Here is a 20,697-nt window from a genome sequence, read left to right on the forward strand (position 1 = left end):
TTTCCCTTTTTGCTGAAAGTGAATATTGGCTCCAAATATCGGTATCGGCCCTGAAAAAAAGCATATCTCTGATTTACACTACACTATGTTGCTTTTAAAATAAGTTTATGAGTTCTCCACTATTTATGTGAAATGATAGAGGAAATGGTTGGAGATGTCAGTACATTTAAATAATTTGAATGTCTTCTTTCTCTTTTGCATTACTTTGGCTCAGTTATGATGTGCCCCAGTCTCAGCTCCTTTTCGTTGGACTATGGGAAATGGAGTATAGTCAATGGGTCTAACTATGAATATGGCACAAAAATAATATTCACCTGCAACCCGGGATACTTCCGTGTTGGTCCTGCTCACATCCAGTGCCTGGCAAATGGGGTTTGGAGTTGGAAAAATGAAAGGCCCCGATGCAGAAGTGAGTTTTTGTTTGTTTGTTTTTTTTCTTAAGAAGTTATTCAAATAATGTCAGAAACGTATAACATTCTTGAGAAAATGTATGAAAGTGCTCAGCCCCACCCACTGCATGCTGATTTTTGTAGACTATAATGAATGAGTTTGTAAATTAATATCCACCCTACTTGAAGTGTCTTGCTTGGTTTCTGTTTCCTAGATTTGTTTTATTATATGCCTGAGAGAATCAATGTGTCACTCTGCTTAATCAACAATTGAGAGATTTTTTTTTTTTTTATTGTATGTACTGCATTGCCTGCTATCTTCAGTGGAATGAAAAAGTTGAATTTATTGTATGTATATGTATATATTTGTATATGTGTATATATGTATATGTGTATATGTATATGTATATGTATATATTATACGGTGGCATTTTTTGCCCACAGTCCCCTCCATCTTTGATCTTTTTATCTTTAGCGTCTTTTTATTTCTATTGCAGTTATTTCATGTGGAGACCTGCCCATTCCACCTAATGGGAAGAAAATTGGGACCCAGATTACCTTTGGAGCATCAGCAATTTTCAGCTGCAACCTTGGCTATGTTTTAACCGGATCAACTGTTAGAGAGTGTCTCCTGTCAGGACTTTGGAGTGGGACAGAGACTCAATGCCTGGGTAAGTGTTCTGACAATCATCAAAACCAAAGTGATATTTTGGAGCAAAAGCAGCTGGGACTAGTCAGCCAAAATAAGACAGAAACAGCTGGGGAACCAGTGGATGACTTTTCATTGGCTTACTTGCCAAATGCCTCTGGCAATGGTTGCAAATGATTTAGAAATTTGGCCAGTTTGCTCTAGTTCTGGATAAACGTGAGAAATCAACATGGTCACTTAATAATTTTGTTCATACCTTTAATTACCCTGTGTCACAACAGTGACAGATATGTGACAAGCCTTTAAAATGTGTGATCATTTTTGTTTATTTGAATGAACAACTTAGTGGAACATTGAGTTAATTATGTTAGGAAAACAGTACATAACCTTAAAAATATGGTACACAATAATTATACATGGTTTGCATACATTTAACCAGTACTGTAATCTCGCTCAAGTTGAAATTTAGGACATAAAAAGGAGGTTTTCTTTTAGTTAAGGACACAACTATCTAGGTTTTCTTTGTAACATAATTTATTGATACATGGAATTCAATTTATACAGTCATCGCTTGCTATTCATGGGGCAAAGGAACCGAGCCAGATCGGTGAATTCCTGCGTATAATGGACACCCCAAGTGATATAATTTGTGAAAACTTGCAGTTATAACTGCTTATATTAATAGTACAAACCATAGATACACAACACAATAGAATCATAAGATACTTGTATAGTGTTTAAAATGTTTATATATATCTTCATAACACTGCTATACCCTTAAAATACAGAAAAAATATTTGTTTAGGGGTGGGAATTGATTCCATTATCGAATCTGTTTAACGATGCAAATATTCATCGGTTCTCTTATCGATACTTTTGGGAAAAAAGAACATGAAACAAGTAGGTTAGCATCCACTTTGTTTCTGTTTTAATTTTATCTGTAAACAAGATACATTTTTAAAAGTAACATAACCTTACAAACCCAACAGTGTGGTCTTCAGAGGTCCACATCCTAGAACTTCTTGATGGTGTTACATAGGGTCCCACGATTAAAAAAAGATTGTTTTGAGAAAAAAAAAAAAAGTGTGTTTGTGTAGGTGTGCGTGTTTAGTAGTCTGTAAAAATTTACAAAATACAACCTAGATTATTCTGTGCATTTACACACTAATGTCCAGTAAGATTGCAACAATATATCATATAAATATAACTATGTCATCCAGTGACAAATAAAATCAACTCAAGTCCAACTGTGATCTGGGAACTCACTCTTCCTTGCCTCAGTGAAAGGAGAAGCTCACGGTAGAGTAAAGAGAGTACTTCCTGCGTCTGACCCAGTCAGACTCTGTCCGTTGCCACTCACCAGGTTCCACAATAAGGTCAAAATGGCACTTACATAGTTACCTTGAGTATAGGGTTCAGCAGTCAGGAGCGGATCAAAAGAGCGACCGTAATCTAAAAGTTATCACATCCTGTATGTGCAAATTATTTTGAATATAGGAAGTGTTTCCTCCCATAGATTAAATATTAATATAATTTGCAAGTATCGCAAGTTGCCCTGTTGTTGTAATTTCTTGTAAAAGTATAACCAAACTTTTGAGATTTTGGTGCCATGTTTCTTGCTAGCCGTGCTAGTGTTCTCTGTGTTGTATTCTGTGCATTGCACAAGAAGACTCAGGCTAGGTCTCACAGGTTAATTTTATTAATCAACCTGTGCACATATAATGACATGTGAGACTGGTGTGCAACTCCTACAGCCTTGCTGTCTAGCGTGGAGATCACAAACAATGCAACTAAGGTGCGTGCTAATCTGCATTAGCAACATTAGCTTAGTCCGTCGACGGGCAACGGCCCCAAATGTCTCCCCGCGACCAGAACACACGCCCAAAATCGCCCGGAGTATCTCCAATAAAAGCACTAATGACCACAGCACGACCCAACTGTCAGAACACCGAGCTCTACACGTCAATTAGCGTGGCTATTCAGGGGACACCTCGGCCACATCAAGGAAGAAAGTGACCGAGCTTGCACACGCAGCGTGATGTTACCACGCGATCACTCCGAGTAGCACGCAGTCCAGCTCATGTAATTAATGCACAGGTATAACCAGTAACAAAATAAAGAAAATATACATTGAATCCCAACAGCAATACAAGTGTTTTGGTGAAATTAACAGTATACTGTAACCTGTTACACTAGTAAATAACATCGCTACGCAACGTGCATGGTGACGTCATTCGGCCCAACTGGAATTGATAAATGATTGTTTACAAATATGGCAAAAAATGGCAATGAATTCAAACTCTGGGAAACCGTTCTCATCAAGAACCGGTGTTCGATTGCCATCTCTATGCGTGTTGTACATGTTTGCAACACTGTGTTCTCAACAGAAATGTGTTCGTTTATCTTGCTGTTTTTATGTGTACCTGGAGTTCTGTACTTGAACTCAAAGTAACAGACAACTGGAGAACTGGTTTGGATATCTTAAAAAAAAACTTACCAGTAGCTTGATAATCAGCCGATGTCATGCAATATGATGTGATGCTGAGGGTAAGCCGTTCCATCCAAGCACAAACAGCTCTAACAGTTTTAGTTCAGTAACAGACCAATCCAACGTTGGCCAACTGTGACAGGTGCTTACCCCCTGTGGCCCCGGGCCGGTTGTCTGCACGTCCCCCTGGAAAAAGACTCTGCAACAACAAACAGCGACGCTGACCATTAAAGTATCTATTGCGCATGCGAGAGATGGAATACCCTTCCATACCATCGGCGGCGGTAGTCACTATTCCTCATGGTTAGAAAAATCCAACTGGGAAAGCTATTGGGCGGGGGGCATACTATAAGAACGTAACCAATTCATTCAGCTATATTTTTCGCTCACGATGAACTCACACGCGAAGTAAACCCTCATGTTCTTGACAGGGTATCGTGAAATACTTACATTGTCAACCCTCACTCTTATACTTGTAAAAAGATTAAAGGCAGCGAAGGCGTGCTCGCTGTTTATCCACTTTTGTCAATTCCCGTTCGTGCTCCGAGCGCTGATTTGCTAGCTAACAGCCAATCACAGTGACCAAATGTCACGACTGACGACGCCGATTCAACATGCGTAAACGCCCTCGACACGCTTCCTGACGGATTACGATGCTACAACGGTGGTCACTGCACCAATCAGACTTCACAATCAGACGCCACGACGCTTCACGACCTCCGACGTTGGATTGTAGTATCTAGGCCTTCAAATGACTGCATATAAAAGAGCAAGCAGTAATGTATTGAGCTCTTGATGCATGATGTCATTCAGAAACACAGTTGACATAACTGTTTTCCCAAAGTACCAAAGTACATAAATCCATACTGTAAACAGTATTTGATTTTGTAGCCTTTTTTTTTCCACATCGAAGACAAGTGTGTTTTGCGTGAGTGTGCGTTTGTGTGTGTGTGTGTGTGCGTGTGCGTGTGTGTGTGTGTGTGGGTGGGGGTGTGTGGGTGTGTGTGTGTGTGTGTGTGTTGTGTCTGTGGTTATGCAGGATAGGTGTAAAAAAGAGATAGGAACACATTGACAATAATATTGGATATTCATTGAGACAAAAGTGTGTTTTAACCTCCATTAATCACAAAAGAGTCTCAAAGGGCTTCACAAGCCAGAAGTTGACAAATATGAGCGATATCCCATGATCTAACCTCCCCCACCAGGAAAGGAAAAAATCAAAAATCCCATATTAAAAAAATAAAGAACCCTGAAGAATGTACCAAAGATGGGGGGAATCCCTCTTCCAGTTTGACGAGGTTGCAATGGATGCAGAATGGTCAACATTTACAACTAACATATAATCTGATGCGGCGGCACGGTGGTCGACTGGTTAGCACGTCCGCCTCACAGTTCAGAGGTCGTGGGTTCGATCCCGGCTCCGGCCTCCTTGTATGGAGTTTGCATGTTCTCCCCGTGCCTGCGTGGGTTTTCTCCGGGCACTCCGGTTTCCTCCCGCATTCCAAAAACATGCATGGTAAGTTGATTGGATACTCTAAATTGCCCGTAGGTGTGATTGTGAGTGCGGATGTTTGTCTCTGTGTGCCCTGCGATTGGCTGGCAACCAGTTCAGGGTGTCCCCCGCCTACTGCCCAAAGACAGCTGGGATAGGCTCCAGCACGCCCCGTGACCCTTGTGAGGAGAAGCGGTACAGATAATGGATGGATGGATGGATATAATCTGATGCGATACAGTGTTAACTAGGAAAATGAGAGAGTCAATTTAATAGATGAAAACATCTTTAGAGAAGTGGATCCTCCTCAGGACCTGGCCCAGTCGGTCGATGCAGAATTCTCCATAGCAGCATCCAGGGAAAGTGACCCACCTCATAACTTGTCGTCAGTCATTGTAGAATCCACACAACAACAGTACCAGATTCAGTCACCTACAGTAGTCCTTTCTCCAAGCAGAAGAGGAGAGGGCAAGAGAATGTAGAAGCATAAATGTGTATATATATATATATATATATATATATATATATATATATATATAACTATAAATGTATATATATACATATATATATAAATATAAATGTATATATATATATATATATATATATATATATATATATATATATATATATATATATTAATTTATATATATATATAAATATTAATGTATATATATATATATATATATATGAGTATACATACATATATATATATGAGTATACATATATATATATAAGCAGCAGTGTAACAAAAATACAAATAATGTCAACATGACTACTAAAATACATCTCATTGCTAAATTTTTTGAAAATAAAGTCAACAACTATTGTTGATTTTTTTGGGGCTGAAAAGCCTCTGCCAGAGTACGTTGTCTCTGTGTCCGCGGGGGTGTTCTGGCTGGGGATCTCCCTCCTCCTTCCTCAACTTCGCTTGCAGCTCGTTGCTCTCTGCAGGGTGAACTTTTTTCATGTTTGTGTAAATTTGTGGTGTCACCACAGTAGCGGAGCACTTTATTACACAAATCACACTTGGCACTGTCCTTTTCTGTTGTTGTAAAAAAAAGTCCACACTGCGCTTCGCCTCTTGTTTGGTTCTGCCATTGCTTTAGGTTCCGGCCGCTCTCACTCTCCCGTCGCCCTCTCTGCCAGGGAGGGGCTAAAAGTGTGCCTGAGTCACTCACTCAGGCAGAGCCTTAGAGAGTAGCAGGAGGCGCTGGGCGAGAGAGGAGGGAGGGGCGCTTTTAGCGCATAGAAGTGGCGCTTTGAGGAAATTGGTGAAGGAGCGAAGTATCGATCCTAGGACAATAGTATCGATCTGATCCAAGTATTTGCTTGGTATCGATAATTTTGATATTTGGATCGATCCACCGACCCCTACTACCTGCATGAAAGCTCTTTTGCATGTTTGAAAGGCGCAGCTCTCAGTGCACACCGGTAGTTTATTTGCGTGTGCTTACAAACGCTTTCAGTGCAAATGTTCCTGGCCCAACTACTTTGTCAAATTTTAGATCCCAATGTGGCCTGCAAGCCTAAAAGTTTGCCCACCCCTGACCTAAATGCAAGCAATCTTAAATTGGGATTTCAATATATCGCCGGCGTCAGACCTAAACCATGTACCTCCAAAATAGTCAGTTTGCATCGTGAAAGAGAGCAAGCCATTTTCAACACTTTCGATTGGTCAAAAATGTGTAAAAAATAAGCCACATGTGTGCGTACTGACCTAAAAAATTTTTGAAAAAAGATTAAATTCACCAAATGTGACTTATGAGGTTTTGGCCCCACACCATCGATATGTAACAAGGTAGCAGCTCTAATTTCTGCAGGGACGGCATTCCAGAGCACTGGAGCCCGAGTAAAGAACACAATAAAACCTGCAGACTACTTTTCATCTCTTGGAATCATCAAAAGACCAACCACCGTGTTGCAAATGAAGGTTTCAGGACCGTCCATGGGATCAGGAATATAGGAAATTGCCAGGCTGGGTAATATTTTATGAAGAAGCAACAAAACCTTAAAATCGCATCTGAGGTAGATGGTGAGCCGGGGTAATATGATCAAACTTTCTTATTCTAGTCAGGAGTCTTGCAGCAGCATTGTGTACTAATTGCCGGCTTTTTAAAACTGTCGTCTTTATGATATATCTGCCATCTTTGTCCTGGTCCTGTCTGAGATACAAGTACAGTTTTTTTTTTTAAATTACATTTTCACCTTCTTCCTCCAGCTGGTCATTGTGGCATCCCTGAGAAGATAGTGAATGGGCAGGTGATCGGGGAGAATTTTGGTTACAGAGACACGGTGGTTTACCAGTGTAACTCTGGATTTAGGCTTATTGGCTCCTCAGTCCGGATCTGCCAGCAGGACCACAACTGGTCTGGACAACTTCCAGTGTGTATCCGTAAGTACTTGATCTTTGTGGCAGTCCAGTGGCTAATTAATTACATGGGGCCTTGTGTGTATTATTTTGGGTGTGTGCTTTATTGGAGGAGAGCAATAAACAATGACTGTAATATAAATGTACTATAAATGCTTTTATTTGAAGAATTGAACTATACAATTCCAAATAATCTATATATAATTGATAAGAAGCATTTGTCCAATGTTACAATGTAAAACAAATCAAGCAAGCTGACATTATTGCTGACAAACATGGGAAATATCTGTCAAAGTTCTTTTTTTTTTTTTTCAAGTGAGAGTATTACAGATGGCAGCATTGTCCGTATAATCTGATTCTCACATACTGATTTAAACCCGTTTCACATGGCAGGATTATTGGACCGATTTTTGCCCCGAATATCCCCTCCCGACAATCGTAGGTCGAGGCCGACTCTCATAATGGCTACAAAGAAAATTTTAGCAGATAATCCTTCTGTGTGTGGTGTGCTCAGATCGATCTCGGCCTTTCGGAAGGACGTCCCACCTCATATCGAGGATATTCAACATGTTGGATTTGTTGGGCCCGACTTCGCACCGTGTGTGGTGTGCCTCGAGGACAAGCGAGCACACAGCCAGTTGACCTTGAGGTGACAGGGTGGCAAAGACGCGCGGTGGGAATCCCAAATCAAAACAGTCATGGTGCAACAGAGCCCAACATCTTTTCTTTTTGTGTCACTTTTTTTCCACTAAAAATAATTCACAAACTACTGTCACCATCAAGACACAATCTGAGACCTCTGCTGCCTTTTCATCCGCCATGTTTGTTTTCTCTGAAGTCCCGTTTAATCTCGAGGGGTTTTGTGAGCTTTTTCGTCTGACAAGAATATCCTTGAACTAGAGAATGCAATTTCTGGAGAAATTGCGTGTGAGGGCGAAGGAAGCTGAAAAGAAACTGTGGAATGCGTTGAAATGAAGTTGAATGAAGTGGAATAAAGTTGAATGATACTGAATGAAGTTGAATAAAGAGGAATTGAGTTGAATGATACTAAATAAAGTTGAATGATACTGAATGAAGTTGAATAAAGTGGAATGAAGTCGAATGATACTGAATGAAGTTGAATGATACTGAATGAAGTTGAATGACCTCTATGAAAAACTGTGGAATGCATTGAAATTATACTGAATGAAGTTGAATGACCTCAAATTATAGAGAATAGCCTGGAATGAGGAGGACATAAAAAATCAGAAGGGAAGAAAAGACTTCCGGTTCATTTCAAGGTCATTTGGGTCACTTCCGGTCCATTTCTGAGTCATTTGGGTCACTTCCAGTCCATTTCCGGGTCATTTGGGTCATGTCCGGTTCATTTCCGGGTCATTTGGGCCACGTCCGGTCCATTTCTGGATCATTTTGGTCACTTCAGGTTCATTTCCAGGTAATTTGGGCCACGTCCAGTCCAATTCCGGGTCATTTGGGTCACTTCCGGTCCATTTCCGGGTCATTTGGGTCACTTACTGTTGATTTTGGGTCCTCCCCGAAGATGGCCGCCACATTGGTGAGACCTCGGGGTGAGTATCCCCAGTCTAGCTAATGTCCCTGTCCAAGATAGCCGCCGCACCGGGGAGTCCTCGGGCTGAGTATCCCCAGTCTAGCTAATGTCCCTGTCCAAGATGGCCACCCCACCGGGGAGACCTCGGGGTGAGTATCCCCAGTCTAGCTAGTGTCCCTGTCCAAGATGGCCGCCGCTCCACGGAGACCTTGGGATGATTATGCCCAGTCTAGCTAATGAATGAAGTTAAATAAAGGTGTCCGAGATGGCCGCCGCACCGGGGAGACCTCGGGGTGAGTATCCCCAGTCTAGCTAATGTCCCTGTCCAAGATAGCCGCCGCACCGGGGAGTCCTCGGGCTGAGTATCCCCAGTCTAGCTAATGTCCCTGTCCAAGATGGCCACCCCACCGGGGAGACCTCGGGGTGAGTATCCCCAGTCTAGCTAATGTCCCTGTCCAAGATAGCCGCCGCACCGGGGAGTCCTCGGGCTGAGTATCCCCAGTCTAGCTAATGTCCCTGTCCAAGATGGCCACCCCACCGGGGAGACCTCGGGGTGAGTATCCCCAGTCTAGCTAGTGTCCCTGTCCAAGATGGCCGCCGCTCCACGGAGACCTTGGGATGATTATGCCCAGTCTAGCTAATGAATGAAGTTAAATAAAGGTGTCCGAGATGGCCGCCGCACCGGGGAGACCTCGGGGTGAGTATCCCCAGTCTAGCTAGTATCCCTGTCCAAGATGGCCGCCGCACCGGGGAGACCTTGGGGTGACTATCCCCAGTCTGTCTAATGTCGCTGCCCAAGATGGCCGCTGCACTGGGGAGACCTCGGGTTAAGTATGCCCAGTTTAGCTAATGTTCATCCCCAGTCTAGCTAATGTCCCTGTCCAAGATGGCCGCCGCACTGGGGAGACCTCGGGGTGAGTATCCCCAGTATAGCTAATGTCCCTGTCCAAGATGGCCGCGGCACTGGGGAGACCAAGGAGGTAACACACTGGTCCACTGGAAATGAATGGTGAATTTTTGTGTTTTTATTAAGTGTGAATGAGTTGAATGTGTGGGAAGTACGAATTTTAGGGGTGTTGAAAAGCTGAATGTGAGTTGAATGAGTTGAATGACTTGAATTTGTGGAAACTGGGAAGGTGCGAATGTGAAAAGTTGAACATTCCAATGGAAATGAATGGTGAATAGTTGAGTTTTTGTGGGGGTTTTTTAAGTGTGAATGAGTTGAATGTGTGGAAAGAAGTAATGTTGGGGTTGTTGAAAAGCTGAATGTGATCTGAATGAGTTTGAATGACTTGAATTTGTGGAAATTGGAATGGTGTAAATGCGAAAAGTTAAATCTGCCAATTGAAATGAATGGTGAATAGTTGAATTTTTGTGGGTTTTTTAAGTGTGAATGAGTTGAATGTAGTCACTGATAGTGTAGTGGTACACATGCCTGAGCTGTGTGCGGGCAGCGTGGGATCGATTCCCGCTCAGTGACGGGGTCTGTGTGTGCCCTGCGACTGGCTGGCGACCAGTTCGGGGTGTAGTCTGCCTTCGCCCGTTGACGGCTGGGATAGGCTTCCCCGCGACTTCCCCGCGACCCTGTATAGGATATGCGGTTTGGAAGATGACATGACATGACATGAGTTGAATGTGTGGGAAGTAGGAGTTTTGGGGGTGTTGAAAAGCTGAATGTGAGCTGAATGAGTTTAATTTATGGAAATTGGGAAGGTGTAAATGTGAAAAGTTGAATGTTCCAATGGAAATGAATGGTGAATAGTTGAATTTTTGTGGGGGTTTTAAGGGTGAATTACTTGAATGTGTGGGGAATAGGAATTTGGGATGTGTTGAAAAGCTTGACCAATATGAGTTGAATGAGATGAATGTTGTGAATTTCAAATTGGAATGATGTAAATGTGAATTGTTGAATATGGCAATGGGAATGAATGGTGGAATTTTGTGTTTTTTTCTGGGTGAATAAGTAGAATTTTGGGCAAGTAGGAATTGTGGGTGTGTTGAATAGCTTTACCAATGTGAGTTGAATGAGTTGAATCTTGTGAATTTTAAATTGGAATGGTGGAAATGGGAAATGTTGAATATGCCATTGGAAATGAATAGGTTTTTTTGGGGTGAAAAACAGGGAATTTTGGTGTAACCGTAAATTTTTGGAATGAAAGAAAAGGCCCACCGGGGCCCGTGAATTTTTGGAATACATTGAATTTGGAATGGCGAGAATCGGTTGAAAAATGTGGAAAATCAAGAACGCCAAAAAAAGTGTGAGGAATAAAACAGAAGAAGAAGAATAAAGGTGAATGGTATGGAATAACATATGTGTGAAAGCCTTCGCCTTCACACAATAATAAAGGTGAATGGTGTAGAATAACATATGCGTGAAGGCCTTTGCCTTCCCTCGCCTTCACACAATAACGTTGAATGGTGTAGAATAACATATGTGTGAAGGCCCTCGCCTTCACACAATAAAGTTGAATGGTGTAGAATAACCATTCGTGTGTGACGTGTTGATCTTTCCGTGTGGCTGCACACCACACACGGTGCGTGCAATGCTGTAATATGCATGAGTCTTTGTCATCACGAGTGGGGTCTCTCCAAATTTGGAAGTCAGCCAACAATTTTCAAATATTGCCATGTGAACCAGGCTTTATTTAATTCCTCTGATGTGCTGTGAAGGTAACTTTATGGTAATGTTAATCCTTAATGACATAGGTGTCACTGCACACCCCCTACCGGATCACCTCTTAATATGTTATGCTCCCTCCATTCATTTTCTCTCTATCACCCCACATCTTCCTTTTCTCTCTCTTCCTCCACCATCATCTCCTGTCCATGGATATTTGTCAATACCAGCTGTTACGTGCGGCCACCCCAGCAGCCCCATCTATGGGCGCACCATCGGTGATGGCTATAACTACAACGACATGGTGCGTTTCTCCTGTATTAAAGGCTATACACTGGAGGGGCCTTCTTCTGCCCAGTGCCAGGCTAACCGCCAGTGGAGCCAGCAGCCTGCAACATGTAGAGGTGACACTTACAGCATTGGTACATGAATGATAGCTTGGTTTATTTTTGCTACAATACATGTGTAAAAGTGCAACTGCAGGAGCTATGCACGCCTGTTGCCATGGGCCTGTGCCCCCTACTTGGGGCACAGATCTGTAACTCCAACAAACAGTGTATTATGTATGTACATACATACATACATACATACATATATATATGTATATATATATATATATATATATATATATATATATATATATATATATATATATATATATATATATATATATAAAAGCTGCCTTCTTTTTTCGAAATGCTTCTTTATACTCCCGCGGGCGACATGCGTCCGCTCTGCTGCTCACTGCACATCTGAGTGGGATTATGCATGGGGGGGGGTCATTCTGCGCATGCGTTAAATGTGTCAAATATTTTGACGGAATCAATTACAAAATTTTATTACCGCCCAATAACGCGGTAAATTTGACAGCACTAATATATATATATATACATTTTTATTGAATACCACTTACAGCATAGCACAGCATAACCCGTCATATGAGCCAATCGTGTGCACCTCAGGGACCACTCGGAAAACATAAACTCTAGCAATATCACAAGGGCCACATATACATGTGTACATTACACACATACAGACTTTGTTTGCACACATTTGAAATATTTCTGTCACTGTTCTGAGGCCCTTTTGCATTTTTGTTTTCGTAATGAATAAAAACAATGTCGAAAGAAAGAAAGAATTTTAATACCTCATCTCATGAGGATTTGTTGTTGTAATAAAATACTACATTACATATGAACAGTAGGTTGAATGTATATATCCGTCTTGTGTATCTTTCCAATTCCAACAACTATTTACAGAAAAGTATGGCAGATTTTGGAGTTCAAATTGCAATTAATTACGATCAATTATTTTTTTAAACTGTGATTAACACGATAATGCATAAAACTAGTTTTTTTTTGTTAAGTTTTAACAGAGAGTAACAACAGAGTTACAATTCTCAAATCTGTTTCAACCTGTTTTCCCTATTTTCAATTGAATACACTACAAAGAGAAAATATTTAATGTTCCAACTGATGAATGTTATTGGTTTGTTTGGTTTTGTTTTCAAATATGTTATCATTTTGTATTTGATGCCTTCGATACCTTCCAAAAAAAGCAGGAGGGTGGGCAACAAAAGATTGAAAGTTGATGAATGCTCAAAAAACACCCGTTTTAGAACAATCCATTGATGCAGAGATTAACTGGAAACAGGTGAAAGTCATGATGAAAGGAAGATACCTCAAAGGCTCATTTGTCCATAAGCATGGGTGGAGTGGGGTTCACCACTTTGTGTACAAAATGTTTCAACAGTTTAAAAACATTTAACAACAAAAAAATTCAAGGGATTTTGAGAGTTTATCATCTATGCTCCATAATGTCATCAAAGGATTAAATGAATCTGGAACAATCTCTGCATTAGCTGGGTTTCTGTGTTCCTCAAAAATGTGCAGGATATAAATTGTGCAGTACCAAACTGAAATTTCAGAAAATCTCTCAAATATCCTAAAAAAAAAGTTATTAGACGGTGGACACCCTGAATTGGTTGCCAATATTATAAGGTGGAAATATGTCACAAAAGGGTAATGGAAACATATTTTTTGTTTTTCCATGTCATGTCATATGACAACGCCTCCAGCAGCCACAGTGACAAGTGCTAGTTCTACGCAGGATTGGCGGGTGTTAGACCCCACTTAACCCGGACCATCTCAACAAAGGAAGCTGTGACCTCCAGGCAGGGGAGCGCAGGGGGTGCCAGGGAGACCCAACCCCCCGGACCTCCCCGCAACACTGTTGTCCCAAGCCTTTCCAGGCTGTACACTGTGGCGTACATAGTGCGCCCGGCCACAAGCAGCCGTGCCTAGGGGCATGGGTCACCGCGAAGGGTGATACTGCGCTCCCCCGATGGCCACCGCAACCGCCAGGTTGAATCCTCTGCACGGACTGTGTGAATGTGCGGGCCCCACCCGTTTACGTCTTAATGGTTTCACGCCGTGTGGCGACTCTGACAAACATTTCAGATTTTACGAGATTTATGAGAAGGGATATTACGAGAATTACGCCTCAGAAGCAAAACAAACTATTCAGCGGAAACATAAAATACATAAAGTCAATTGTACTTTATTGAAATTGTACAGGGCGGCACGGTGGTCGGCTGGTTAGCACGTCCGCCTCACAGTTCAGAGGTTGTGGGTTCGATCCCGGCTCCGGCCTCCCTGTGTGGAGTTTGCATGTTCTCTCCGGGCCTGCCTGGGTTTTCTCTGGGAACTCTGGTTTCCTCCCACATTCCAAAAACATGCATGGTAAGTTGATTGGACACTCTAAATGGCCCCTAGGTGTGATTGTGAGTGCGGTTGTTTGTTTGTCTCTGTGTGCCCTGCGATTGGCTGGCAACCAATTCAGGGTGTGTCCCGCCTACTGCCCAAAGACAGCTGGGATAGGCTCCAGCACGCCCGCGAACCTTGTGAGGATAAGCGGTATAGATAATGGATGGATGGATGAAATTGTACAAATATCAATTTTGTGAAAAACTCTAATGAAAACCAAGCTATTGAATGCCCGTGACCTTCCATCCCTCAGGCGGTACTGCATTAAAAACCAGCATTATTGCGTAAAGGATATTGCCATGTGGGCTCAGGAACACTTCAGAAAACCATTGTCAGTTGACACAGTTCTACAAACGCAAGTAGAAACTGTACCATACAAAGGGAAACCCATATATCAACACCCATGCTTCTATGGGCCCAAGCTAATCTGAGATAGACTGACGCAAAATGAAGAAGTGTGCTATGGTTTGACGACCGCATATCAAATTGGGTTTGGAAATCATGGACATTGTGTTCTCTGACGGCAAAGAAGGAAAGGGCCATTAGGGTCCTCAGTTTCCAGACGCTTATTGAGTGTTGATGAAAGGCAAAGTGATCCACGTTCCCCGTTCCCAGTATTTTGGGGAATGTGTTGCTGGCATCAAATTCAAAATGAGTGAATATTTACAAATGAATGAAAGAATGAATGAGTAAATAAATACAAATACATTGAGGATTCTTTATTTACAGTGTATGTTGATGTACCTTGCATGACCGCATGAGACAATGCTACAGAACACAACATAATTAACTATCAACATCTATTTTTTTCAAATGTTATGCCACCCATTGATTGGATGTGAGACTCCAGTTCCTTTTACATATGTTTATTGCGCAGCAAAACACCGTAAAACGCCAACACACCATAGAACTAAAAGTTCAGACGTATAACATAAAACAACATATTACATTTATGACAAAGATTGCTTTGCTTAGCATCAAAGCTAATCACGATAGACAATGCAAAATAGTACTGACCACATTGGCCTGCTTTCAACCAATGCCAGTCTTCTCCCAGAGATAATCATTACTGACAAAAATGTGATGCTTCAACAAACTTATATTAACTTTGTATATTCACTCGGCTTTGGCAAAACAACAAGGAATGATGAGGAAAAAGTAAGCAACACGCATGGTGAATGCCGCTACGACAAGTTCTTCTATGTCCCCGCGTAAAGCGTGTCTTCCGGTATGACATTTCCAAAATAAAGGCACCGTATTAAAAAGTACAGATGGCAGCCATTACAAATGTCATGTGATCTACCAATACTACCTTTGCGATGGTAGTATAACTTAGCTCCTAGGATGATTGGGACTCACAAACCGCTCCATCATGGTAAGGTGATGGCTCGCGGAGAGGGCATCGACTTCATGTTTCTTGCTAACTTTCTTCATTTTTAACAACACTGAGATATAATATATTGCAAGTATTTGTTACCAATCCCCCTTTGAAACAAATTTAAAAATAAGTTGAACAAACAATTTACTGGCTTCTGATTTCAAAACTAGTTATCCGTGATTTTTCTTTTAATGTATGTGATGATATAAGGTGATCATATAGTTATATGGACTCACAGTCTTAAGGACCCTCCGTGGGACACCATGACTACGATGTGGTCCACGCCAAAAGAGTTTGACACAGTTTTTGACACAGTTTTGTGTAGCATATCATTTTACTTGTAAAAGCCTACATTTACCTTTACCTTTGCTTGTATTTTATTTTGCTTAGTTTTACTCTTTTGTCTGCTGACTTTTGGTCATGTCAGCATCACAAATGATAATCTTGCCTTATGTGAATAAATAAAGGTTGAATACCATAAATGAACAACATAAAAAGCAACCTACATTTTTTCTTTCGGTGTTCCATACAGTGGTGAATTGCACAGACCCTGGCATCCCTGCCAATTCTATCCGTGAAAGCAAGATTGAGCACGGCAACTTTACATATGGCAGTGTGGTGTTCTACGATTGCAATCCCGGATATTATCTGTTTGGCTCCTCCGTGCTCACCTGCCAACCAGTTGGCCACTGGGACAAGCCTCTGCCAGAATGCATCGGTACTGAGGTTATTTGAACAATATGCATGTTTTCTTTCTTTCTTTCTTTCTTTCTTTCTTTCTTTCTTTCTTTCTTTCTTTCTTTCTTTCTTTCTTTCTTTCTTTCTTTCTTTCTGTCTTTCTCTCTGTCTTTCTTTTGTTTATTACCTTCATTCTTTCTTTCTTTCTTTCTTTCTTTTGTTTATTACCTTCATTCTTTCTTTCTTTTTTGCTTTTACCTTCATTCTTTTGTTTATTAGTTCTTTTGTTTATTACCTTCATTCTTTTGTTTTTGTGTTTGTTTTTCTTTATTCTGTTTTTTTTTAATTTTTCTTTAATTTTTTTCTCCATTGGTTGTGTTTCTCTTTATTTCCCTCTTTTGTTTTGTTTTTTCAATCTTTTTTCTTTTGTTTTTCTTTCATCTTTCTGAATTTTGTTTTTTTTTTCTTTCTCTTGTTTCTCTCTCTCTGTTTCTCTCATCCAGTTTTACCGTGTCTATAATTTATTTTCTATCCTCGGAGCAATTTTGAAACCAGTAGCTCATCTGGTATTCGATCAATTGATTAGAATGTTTGTGCAATATACAACACTCTTCTCAGAAAGAACCTATTTAGTTCAAACAACAAACCTTTATGAGCTGCAGTATACAGTATGAGATTGTAATATTGCTCCAAGACGCTCAGCTCATGGTGCAGTGTGTTCAGTGCTTAGAGAAATTACTTATTATGTTTGTACACAACACAAAATTAATTTTATGAAATGAAAATGCAAGAGACACAAGAGGTACTGTAACTGAAGGTATTCATGGCTGATGATGAGCAATTGGCTTTAATGGAAAATTAACTTGCATTTGATTGAGGTAATTAACCAACACAAACCCATGAATAACTACAAATGTAATGCATGGCCAAAGACCTTCAAAATATACATCCTACCAGTATACAATTTATCATTTGTTTCTATACATATGTCGTTGGTAACACACAGATACCACTTGGCCTACTTTGACAGCAAATAATAAGTAGTTTTAATAAGAAAAAAAAATGAATGTGTTCCAACTAAAACTGACCTGTGTTCTCAAGACACACAAAAAAAATACTGGTGGATATACAATACAATTTTATTTATATAGCGCATTTCACAACAGCCCAGTGAGCAATCAAGAGACATGAAATAGTGTCACCAAGAAGTGACTGTATGGATGGTTATTTTCTGAAAACTACTGAGCCATGCAATACCAATTCCTCCAACCATTTGTTTTTTCATTGATAGTCTTCTTTTTGACGGCTCACTCTCTGTCATGCAGAGGTGGACTGCGGACACCCAGGTAGCCCACCACATGGAGTGATGATAGGAGAAAAGTTCACCTTTGGCTCTACAGTGCAATATTCCTGCTCTGAAGACCGCCAGCTCATAGGAGACTCATCACTCACTTGTCAGCTTAATGGCCATTGGAGTGGCCCACTGCCCCACTGCTCAGGTAAACACACACATACCAATAAAATTACATAAGCAAATATATCTGTGTATATTAACGAGATGTAAAACTCTTTATTCCGCCCCCCTTGTCTTCCTCTAACATTGACAAAAATGTAATAAATAAGCCTCACCATTCTTTAAGCATTTTGTACATTTTTGTTTAAATTAACAAGTCACAACGGATGGACTGTCATAGGGAAAGTTATGTTTAACTGACTATTTTGTTTGATTTGCCCCAGCTGGGATTTATCCATAACCCATCCATCCATCCCCACCCAGCAAAAATTGGTTGAAAATACATTGAAAAGTCATCATTGACTGGTATCCGTCCAAAAGACGTGGTTGAAAAGTGAAAGGTGAAAAGACGTAATTTTCATGTCGTTAAAAAATCTTCTTTGAAAAGACCTTTACAGTCTAAATTTGGTTGCCAGGTTGTTGAAAAAACATCCCTCAATTATTCAGCATTATTACAATAATTATACATTTCATTATAATCACAAAGTTATGACTGGAGGTTTAGTGAAGAATTAAGACACACCGGTAATTAAAAAAACATAAACAAATCAACATTTATTGTCAATATTAACATTTTGAAAATAAAACATTTTTCATATATTTCAAAAAATGGACAAAATACTAGATAAGAACAAAATATGTACATATTTGTCTCATAACTATATAGTCGGTATGCAAACACTTAATATTAAAACACTTATTCAAACACCTGAAAGTGAAACTACGAGTTCACCACTAAGTTTTTTATGTGATAGCCTCCACCCCCAGACCTTGCAGCGGCACGTTTGAGATGGTCAGCAATGACATGACAAATTTCATGTTCTGTGGCCTTGCCATCCCACCTTTTGACAGCAGCCATGAACACAAAGAAACAAAGAAAACAAACACTTATGCCTGAAAACAGAATATCATCAAGTGAACAAAACAAAGTGCCTAACAACAATGAACATACCCATTACAATGGTGAACATCCAGGTAGGCTTGAATGGACTGTTTGACCCATGCACAATCATGTTATTAAATTGTGCCATGAGGCCGTAAGTCATCATCGTGAAAAATAGTCACATATAGTTGAGTTAATCATAACAAATCTCTTGTACTTTGAAAGGGACACAGGACAAAGAAGAGGTGAGATTTGAGGGATGGATGTAGTTAAGATGCATAGGTAGGTTGACAGACAGAACGACTGAATAAGTGAAAGAGCAAAAAAGAAGTGTAGAAATACTGAGGTGGAGACAGGAGGATAGAGGAAATAAGAGATAAGGGGCAGGATGGAATAAGAATGGGTGATGTGAGAGGTATGGTGAGGAGGGTAGGTAATTTTAGGCCCAATACTTTTTAATCGTTATATGCTTCCCCGTGCGGACGTCATCAGGAGACATGGCATCAGCTTCCACAACTACGCTGACATTGCTGTGTTCACTTATGACACATGACCTATTGATACCCTTTTAAGTCGCATTTTAGATATTAAGTCATGGATGACAGAGAATTTCCTACAGCTCAATCAGGACAAAACTGAGGTTTTAGTTATCAGCCCTGAAGGTCAGAGAGAGAAACATTTTTACCAAAACTACAAGATTTTAAACCCTCGCAATGTGTGAAGAACCTTGGCGTCATTTTTTACCCTGAGCTCAGTTTTAGTGCTCACATTAAAAATGTAACTAAGATAGTTTTTTTATCATTCTAAGACTATTACCAGAGTCCGCCTGTTTCTCTTTCAGGCTAACACAGAGGTGCTGATGCATGCTTTTATTTCCCGCCGTTTAGATTATTGTAATGCCCTGCTCTCTGGCCTCCCCAAAAAGAGTATTTCCACCTTGGTTACTCCAGAACTCGGCCGCACGGGTGCTGACGAGGACCAGGGGACAACAGCACATTACACCAGTTTTAAAATTGCTGCCTTGGCTCCCCGTGTCTTTCAGGATGGATTTTAAGGCGCTTCTATTATTTTTTAAATGTCTTAACAGTCTTGGGTGCTTTTATCATGTCACGGATCCTGAGGTCCTCTGGAACCGGCCTCTTAACTATTCCTAGGGTGAAAACCAAAACACAGGCTGAATTAAGCCATTTTGGTCCACGGCTATGGAATAGCCAGCAAGAGGACTCAGGTCCGCAGAGACTGTTGATAATTTTCAAGGGGAGGTTCAATGCATACCTTTTTAGTTAGGCTTTTAAATAATTTAGCTTTTGATTTAGGACTATTTTTACCTTATCTTACCGTTTTTAGTTCTTAGCTTCTTTTATCGTTTTGTCTTTTAGTTTTGTTGTTTTCTGTTGTTTTTAGCTTTAACCTCCAGTGTTTCCTCATGGGGGGCCTGAGAGAGGTGGCTGCCCTGTGGCTGTGGTCTGTCATTCATCTGAGCGTGGATGAGCTCCCCTTGGGTACCCTTTCCTCATATGGTTTCTCTGTGCCGTGCCATGTCTTTTTAACACAGTTTATCAGGTTGTGTGTATGTGTGTGTTTTATGTGTGAGTGCTGATGTGCTTGTGGATATATCTCTTTGTGTATGTTGGGAGGGAGGGAGCAAGTCTTCTTTTTTTGTTGTACTTTGGATGTTTCAATTGCACAGCACTTTGAGCTGCATTTTCATGTATGAAAAGTGCTACATAAATAAAATGCGATTGATTGGTTGACATGTGCCGCATATTCAATTTCACCGATCACCACGCTGTGCATGTGTGTGTATGTCAGTTGTTTTTGTTTGATTTTTTGCCAGACATGCCAGGCGGCATGTCTGCTCGTACGGCGCCTGTGTGTGAGATGAAGATTACGTTCTTGATGCCAATTGGCTGTCGCCGACGAGGGAC

The 20,697-nt window shown here is 40.8% G+C and overlaps 1 protein-coding gene across 11 annotated transcripts in view; it reads left to right on the top strand.

Annotated features, from left to right (window-relative positions):
* LOC147144176 (CUB and sushi domain-containing protein 3-like) overlaps positions 1-20,697 on the top strand; it is a 708,031-nt gene that overhangs the window by 485,269 nt on the left and 202,065 nt on the right. For 10 of the 11 annotated variants that reach the window (XR_015087712.1, XR_015087709.1, XR_015087711.1 and 7 more), the window contains exons 52-57: positions 215-409; positions 887-1,060; positions 7,237-7,410; positions 11,783-11,956; positions 16,228-16,413; positions 17,699-17,872. Coding sequence is in view for 6 of the 11 variants with exons in the window: in XM_086037008.1 (XP_085893134.1) it covers positions 215-409; positions 887-1,060; positions 7,237-7,410; positions 11,783-11,956; positions 16,228-16,413; positions 17,699-17,872 (1,077 nt within the window). In the remaining 5 variants the exon portion in view is untranslated. Of the gene's footprint in view, positions 1-214; positions 410-886; positions 1,061-7,236; positions 7,411-11,782; positions 11,957-16,227; positions 16,422-17,698; positions 17,873-20,697 lie in introns of all 11 variants that reach the window. The other variant, XR_015087713.1, reaches the window with a different exon arrangement.

Source organism: Filicampus tigris, chromosome 8 (assembly GCF_054856515.1).
Source record: "Filicampus tigris isolate MCC_2025a chromosome 8, RoL_Ftig_1.0, whole genome shotgun sequence".
Taxonomy (NCBI): Eukaryota; Metazoa; Chordata; class Actinopteri; order Syngnathiformes; family Syngnathidae; genus Filicampus; species Filicampus tigris.